Genomic DNA, 7,969 nt, shown 5'->3' with positions numbered 1-7,969 from the left:
TCACCATATTGGCCAGGCTCGTCTCGAACTCCTGACCTCAAGTCAGCTTCAGCCTCCCAAACTGCTGGGATTACAGGTGTCAGCTGCCTGGCCCCACATTAATTCTTTTAAGTCAATGTTGTTGTAAGGCAGTGTTGTCATATTTTCCATAGTGTCATCATTACTTTTTTTCCTGTCCCCAACAGGCCCTTTAGAGAGCTTTCATGTGTTATCTCAATTAGTGTTACACCTTATTTGAGAGAAAGCTGAAATGTAAATAGGAAGGACATGAGATTTATTATTAAACACTCAATAGTTGAAGGATGTGTTCAAGACAAAAAAAAATCAAGATGTTTTCTGATTAATGGTCTATTTATTGATACCATTCTATTTTAACAAAGAAAATATTTCAAATTATAAGGTATACAAGTCAATACTGTTTTGAACTTAAAAATTATTTGCTTTGAGAGTGTGTGTGTGTGTGTGAGTGTGTGTGTATAATAAATGATTACAACGGGTGTGTTAGTGAAAATATGTGGTCTTTGGTTATTAGCTATATACTGTCTACTTGTGAGATGCAAGGTAAGTGGGTCACAGACTCTCAAATTTATGAAACACTTAGATTTTTCAGGGAAGTTATGTGGAAAGGACTAGGGAGTTTCCTGATTAGGTAAGACATTCAGGTGGGATGTCCACTGGGCAGCACTCTAAATCATCAGCAGTGTGAGGGGTGATACAATTTAGTAAAGTGAGTATAGGTTTAAATTCTGGCCAAAGACAAACCTCTCCTACACAATTCATGGAACCTTCTCTGGAAAGAGGTTTCCATGTCCTGCAGAGACTAACTGGGCACCAATCATACCTCCACTAACTGACCTGGCTGCTTCCTCTAGTACTTGATACCTCACTGTTCCCTTTCTTCATGAGAGACAGTGTGGTAATTGGTAATCACAATACAAACTCCAAAACAAGTAAGTGGACAATAAAATTCATATTTGCTTAAAAGAAGTTTTGAAAATAATCTTGGTAGCTATCTTACTGGATTGTAGAAAGCTGAAGCTTGCTGGGAATGGCACTGAAGGAATTTTTGTATGGTTGGGAAAAGGTTGGTCACTGACTGATCTCTAAAGCCCTTTTCATTGTAAGATTCTGTGATTTTCGGGAAACTATATTTTCTAAAAACAGTCCAGAATATCTGCAAGCTTATGATCATTACCACGTGCTTCTTATTGTTGGAGAAGCTGAGTAAATATCCTGTCATAATAAGACAAGGATGTTGCATCATCCCGGGTCCCTGCAGTGAATGGCCAAGATAATAAGTAAGAGGTTAACCACGGGCTAGCCAACATGGAGGTGCCAGAAAGAGCCAGCACCTGCTCTGAGACAATGGTCTGATTGCCCTCCTGCCTGTAATGACAGCAATTAAAAAATTACGAAAATCTAATTCCACAGTATTATTACACACCGTGGAAAAATCATGGAAATAAACCGTGGTTCTTGCCCTCAAGAAGCTGACAATCCGTTTGGAGAGCTAGGATAAACACACAGGAATTAGTTAACGATTCATTGTTCACCCATGTGGTACTGAACCCAAGTGAAATAGGAATTTTAAGATAATAAATTGTGTCCAGAAAGGTTTATTTAAGAGTCAGGGCTTGAACTAAGCCTTGAAGACTGGCTTGAGGGAGGACCAATAGGGAGAAGAAAGTATTTCTGTGGGGTGTTGGGGACGAGGTGAGAAAGGAGTCGACACAGATAAACCAGAGCATATGACATATGCACTGGAGAGGAGGCAGGCACTGAATTGTGGTAGGATGGAGAAGAGCTGACTTGAATGTAGCAAAGGGGAACAATAAGAAAGTGTTGAGCAGACAAGATAGAATCACATGGCTTCCAACGGCAGAAAGGAACCCCTGAAAGCCACAGACTAGTGATCTCCAGTGGTGGTACCCAACAGCAACCAGCATGAATCTCTCAGACATATTATATGTGAGGCCTGTAGGCTGATTCAAATCCAGAGGTTGATGGCCACAGCAGCTTGGTAAGGTCCAGCTCAATTTCAAACTGCTTGGCTCACCAGCATGCTATGCTAACAGGCTTAGGACTTGCTGACAGGTGCCTCAGATACTCTCTGGAGGCTGCAGTGTGTGGAAGCCTAGGACTGCTCTTCCAGGCAGCTGTTGTGTGGGGGAGGTAGTTGTTTGAGCATCTGTCTGGACACGGATATTACTAAAATCACGGCCTTACACATGATGAAATTCAGTTGGTGGGTGGTAGAGGAACGAAGACAATCATAGCCTCTAACAATTCTTAACATTTGGATTCTCAAAATCAACATTCTAGCTTTAGTTATAACTTCAGAGTAATGTTTTAAATTTTCTAGTCAAATTAACAAGCATTTGTATTACATGCCATCCTCCTTTGGAATGATCTCGGTATAATTAAAATAGAACATTTTTAACACAGAATACTTATTGGTGAAGTGGTTTCTTATGCAGTCTTCTTTTGATGAGGACGTCGAGATTTTTGAACTTTCCCAACTTTCTTAACTTTCTTGTTTTTTTGATATTTTTTCCCATTCTTTTGCTTTTTCTTTTGGTTCACCTGTGAGGAGAAGGGAAAAGGGGCAATGTTTCTGAATCTGACAATTTTCCCTTCCTTATATTTGGACTCACTCTCCTGATTATGGTCTTTCTTCATCCTCAAAACCACATTAAAGTCACTTCACTCTCAGAGGGGCTCCTTTAGATTCTCCTTACTTTGCCCACTTTGAGGAGGAGGCAACAGCCTTCTAACTGGCTGTCTTTTGTCTGTTCTTTCTGGCTTATCACATCTCCCTGCAACCTTGCTTACCACTCACCTGCCCCCGCTACAATCCTCTAAGGTTGGCACTGTTATCTTCCATGTTTTACATATGAGGAGGCTGAGGCCTGGAGAGGGTGACTTGCCCAAATCTGGACAGCTAATGTGGCAGAACCACCAGTCTGTCACACTTAAGAACCCAATCTCCCACTCACATACCAACTGCTTAGCATACCATGCAGGATTCCTCCCGCTTTGTCCTGACCTACTTTTCTACCTCAGTCCCTTCAGTCTCTTCACACAAACTCCAGCCACACTAATGGAGGCTCCCTGAACACAGCAAATTCTCTTGTGATTCTACTGTTCTGCTCACACTGTCCTTACCTTCCTGGCAAATTATTTATCCTTCAAGACCCAAATCAAGTATCACCTGACATGAGAAATCTTCCTTAACACTTTCTCTTGCCCCGTTCCCCTAGCAAAGTTAAGTACTCCCTCCTCAATATCTTCAAGATTCTTGTGCATACTTTTATATTTCTCACATTGTACCGTAATTATTATCATATTTGCTACAATAGGAAAAGACTATACCTTACTATGTTTGTATCCTCTGTGTCTACCATTCAATTAATTACATATTTATTGTATTAAATAAGGACAAGCTCTATACCCTCCAAGGAACACACATTCTTCTGGTGGGAGACAGAGGGGATAGTATATGTAGGAACATAATTTTGTCCTAGGAACAAAATAGAAGCACCATAATATGAATGAAAAATGTATTCTTAAAAGTTGTGTATTCTTATAGTGTTAATGAAAATATAGATTCTTTGTTTTCCAAAGTTAATTTCTGAAAGGAAGAAAATGTTCCTCCTTTTCACCAACCTGTTTCTCCCACTTTTTTATCAGTTCCTTCACATCTGCTGAATCTGGATTTAGACATGTTTGATCTCCATTCTTCAGTGTAGCACTGCCAAGGAAATAGCAATGAGACAAAGTTTTTTCTCATTAATAACTTAAATGCTTTTTTTTTCAGAAATAATGAAAATAAGTATAAATTTTGCTGAATTTTCTAGTGAAACTACCTAAAATTATTTCCTAGGACAAAATGAGCCACTGGTTGAATTTTTTTTTTTTTTTTGAGACGAAGCTCTGTTGTCAGGCTGGAGTACAGTGGCGCCATCTTGGCTCACTGCAACCTCTGCCTCCCAGGTTCAAGTGATTCTCTTGCCTCGGCCTCCCGAGTAGCTGGGACTACAGGTGCATGCCACCATGCCAGCTAATTCTTGCAGAGACAGAGTTTCACTATGTTGGCCAGGATGGTCTCAATCTCTTGTCTTCATGATCTGCACGCCTCGACCTTCCAAAGTGCTAGGATTACAGGAGTGAGTTACCATGCCTGGTTGAATTTTAAAAATTACTTACAGTAGACTGTCTGGAAATAATTTAAATATTTCTCTAATTTTTCTGTATAGTGTGAGAAAAAGAGTAGTCAATAATGATATATAAAGACTTAAAATATGCACACATCCTTTAACCTAGCAATTCTAATCTTGAGAAAGGTACCAATAGGAAAGAATTACAGACACACTACTTATTAAAACTATATCATGGCTTATGCCATTATGGCTACTGCCATAATAAGTTTTATTTCATCAGCGAAAATTTGGAAATAATCTATATTTCCAACAACAATAATTGGTCATCTAAATAATGGTTTATCCATATGATGAAATAAAATTAGGCCATTAAAAATGACATTAGGTGGCTGGGCACAGTGGTTCACACCTGTAATCCCAGAACTTTGGGAGGCCAAGGCAGGTGGATCACAAGTTCAGGAGTTTGAGACCAGCCTGGCCAAGATGGTGAAGCCCCATCTCTACTAAAAATACAAGAAAAATTAGCTGGGCGTGGTGGTTGGCGCCTATAATCCCAGCTACTCAGATGGCTGAGGCAGGAGAACTGCTTGAACTTGGGAGGCAGAGGTTGCAGTGAGCTGAGATCCTGCCACTGCACTCTAACCTGGGTGACAGAGCAAGACTCCATGAAAAAGAAAAGTGACATTAGGTAAGAACAACATTATTAGAGACTTACTGACATAAAAAAATGTTCATGATATAGTTTTAATGAAAAAGCAGATTACAAAACAGTATATGATTTAATTTTTGTGTTTGTATATTGTGTATATAAATACATATCTATGTTACATGCACATGAAGCAAATAAGGGAGATTTAGAAGATTGTATACTAAGGGGTTAACAGTATTTGTCACTCGAGGATAGAATTATGAGTGGTTTTTCTTTTCTTCTATTGTATCATCTGCATTAAACATTTTCTACAATAAACATGTGTTACTTTGGTAATATATCATTCTTGGGTCCTAATCTACCAAAACTTCCTTGTATTTTTAAGGAGAAAAAAGAAAGGGGCTGCCCAAATTTATGGAGGGGCTAACCAAATGATTTTTAAGTGTTTCTAAGGGCAAGCACTCCAAGGGTAAAACTCACCCTAAATTTAATGTTCTTGCCAATATGGTGCATGCATGTTAGCTGGGTTGTTACTTACATGATTTCAGTTTTCTCACAGGAACGGCTTGGGGCAAATTGTTTAAGGTCTTTCAAGGATTGTAAGTGGATAGTCCCTTGGTTGGTGCTGATACAGGAACAGCGACCCTTCCTCATTACTAGGTTTCCTAAAGGAAAGAAAAAGGTAGAACACATCAGTGTAGTCCAATGTTTCAGTTTAGGTGATCTATCAAAATATATATCTGACTGAGTCATGATTGTTGCTATAATTTACTGAGTGCCTAAAAATCATCACCACAAACCTTTGAAGGAGGTATCATCTCTATTTTATACATAAGGAAACTAAGGTTCAGAAAGGTTAAAGAACCAAATCATACAGCTTTTAGGGAGCAGGGGCAGGGTTTTAGCCAAGGTCTCTCTGAATCCAAAGGTGTTGCTCTTAACTACCACATCTTATGTCCTTGGGAACAAAAGAGACTTCCACAATATTTAATAAATGCCTATCACAAGACAAACAGACACCTAATTCATGTATGCTATGCTGATCACAGTTTCCTAAGCAACTCCTAAAGCCATTTATTATTTATGTTCTGAGCTTAGGGAATGAAACTGGTGTTGGTGTTGAACAGAAAGCACTCCTTTGTAACCGATCACCACTTCCCTCCTCATATTTTCTCCTCCCCACTGCCTTGCTTTTCAATAGTGTTTTAAATTTTTGAAAACCCCTTAAAATACATTATCTTAATTTTTAAATTCATATATTTACTTGGTACTTATTATTCTACATGCCATACATTATATAGTAGTCAGAAAAGGTATAACTACAAAGTTCTGTTTTACAAATGATGTGGAAACTGAGGTCTAGAAAGATTAAGTAATTTGCCCAAGGTAACAAAGATAGTAAATAGATTAGGGACAATCTCTCTGATTGTTCATTAGATCCTTAACTGGTTAGCCACAGACATACTTAACAAAAAACAGTATCAGGGAGAAGAAAATAATTTAGGAGACAGAGTTTCATCCCATTATCACCCAGTTCAACGAACATTTATTGAATACTTACTAGGAATTCATACACCTAAACTACAAAGAGTTGTATTTGACTTGGCAGATCTAAGTTATGAACTTTGGATAACTGATCATGTCACTGGGAAGCTTTTATAAGTGACCAAATATTACTCTTCAATGCAGGCAGAACATTCAACTTTATCTGGCTAATCAAGATTCTTTTACAGTAAATCTCTTCTCTTTACAAGCTAACTCAGAACCTCTTACCTTGAACTCCAATCAGAACCAGCAAGATGAAGCCTAAGAGGAAAAGAACACCACTTTTCTTCATAGTGATAGAATGGAATTCTAAGTTACTCCTATACCGAACTTTGAGGCCAATAAATTCTTTAGATAACACATTTTGGGCATCATATTTATTTAGGAAATTCATTTCTCTGATTGGCTAGCATCTTAGCTGAGCTAACTAACCACAAAATTGATTGTGCTAGGGGAAACCCTACTCTCACATCCAAGGGAATTTCTGCATGTTTTTATTTCCATTTCACATAAATGGGTGGTTTATAATAAGGGATGTGAAACTAGCAACAGATAGCCTTTTAGCCATTCACAGCTGCTCACCTGTTTGAAGAATAGGTTATATAATGAACATCCTAATGTTATACAACAAGGGTTGGAGATACGGTTTCCAGATGGTAAATATTAAAGTCCAGATAAGCAATACACTTTTCAAATTCTATTACTATTTATGGTATATCCTTCTGTATAATAGATGGCTACATTGATATTTTCTTATATTGCCCACCCAACAAATTAAAGCACCTTAACTTCCTCTGGGACCAGGTCATTATCTACCAGTGGTAAGCTCATTTTGTATCATTCCTGCTACCATTTATTAGTTCTTAAATTGTTAGATTGGTTAGAATAAGGGATCAGTTGCATGTAAGAGACCCAAATTAACAGTGGCTAAGAAATGCAATAAAAACAAAGATAAACAGCTGGGACCTAATTAAACTAAAGAGCTTTTGCACAGTCAAAGTAAACAGACAACCGACAGAGTGGGAGAAAATCTTCACAATCTATACATCTAACAAAGGACTAATATCCAGAATCTATAATGAACTCAAACAAATCAATAAGAAAAAACAATCCCATAAAAAAAGTGCGCTAAGGACATGAATAGATAATTCTCAAAAGAAGATACACAAATGACCAACAAACATGAAAAATGTTCAACATCACTAATGATCAGGGAAATGCAAATAAAAACCACAAGAATGGCTATAATAAAAAAAAAATCAACAAACAGCAAATGTTGCTGTGGATCAGGGAACACTTCTACACACCTGGTGGGAATGTAAACTAGTACCACCACTATAGAAAACAGTGTGGAGATTCCTTAAAGAACTAGCGTAGTACTACCATTTGATCCAGCAATCCCACTACTGGGTAGAAAAGAAGTCATTATCTGAAAAATGTGCTTGCACATGCATGTTTATAGCAGCACAATTCACAACAGCAAAATCATGGAACAAACCCAAAAGTCCATCAATCAATAAGTGGATAAATAAACTGTGGTATATATACATGACGGAATACTACTTAGCCATAAACATGAACAAATTAACAGCATTAGCAGTGATCTGGAAGAGAC

At 38.0% G+C, this 7,969-nt stretch overlaps 1 protein-coding gene across 1 annotated transcript; it reads right to left on the bottom strand.

The window, feature by feature from the left end:
• Nucleotides 1-332: 332 nt before the first annotated feature.
• On the bottom strand, nucleotides 333-6,706 carry CXCL9 (C-X-C motif chemokine ligand 9). Its single transcript, XM_054253638.1, has 4 exons — nucleotides 6,583-6,706; nucleotides 5,348-5,474; nucleotides 3,667-3,751; nucleotides 333-2,583 (listed from the first exon to the last, which is right to left on the bottom strand). Exons 1-4 carry the CDS (start codon nucleotides 6,644-6,646, stop codon nucleotides 2,470-2,472), a joined length of 390 nt encoding a protein of 129 aa, XP_054109613.1. The 5' UTR covers nucleotides 6,647-6,706; the 3' UTR covers nucleotides 333-2,469.
• Between the last annotated feature and the right edge of the window lie 1,263 nt (nucleotides 6,707-7,969).

The sequence above is a fragment of the Callithrix jacchus genome, chromosome 3, assembly GCF_049354715.1.
Source record: "Callithrix jacchus isolate 240 chromosome 3, calJac240_pri, whole genome shotgun sequence".
In the NCBI taxonomy this organism is placed as follows: Eukaryota; Metazoa; Chordata; class Mammalia; order Primates; family Cebidae; genus Callithrix; species Callithrix jacchus.
The sequence above is the reverse complement of the archived record's forward strand: the minus strand, read 5'-3'. Positions and strand labels throughout refer to the sequence as shown.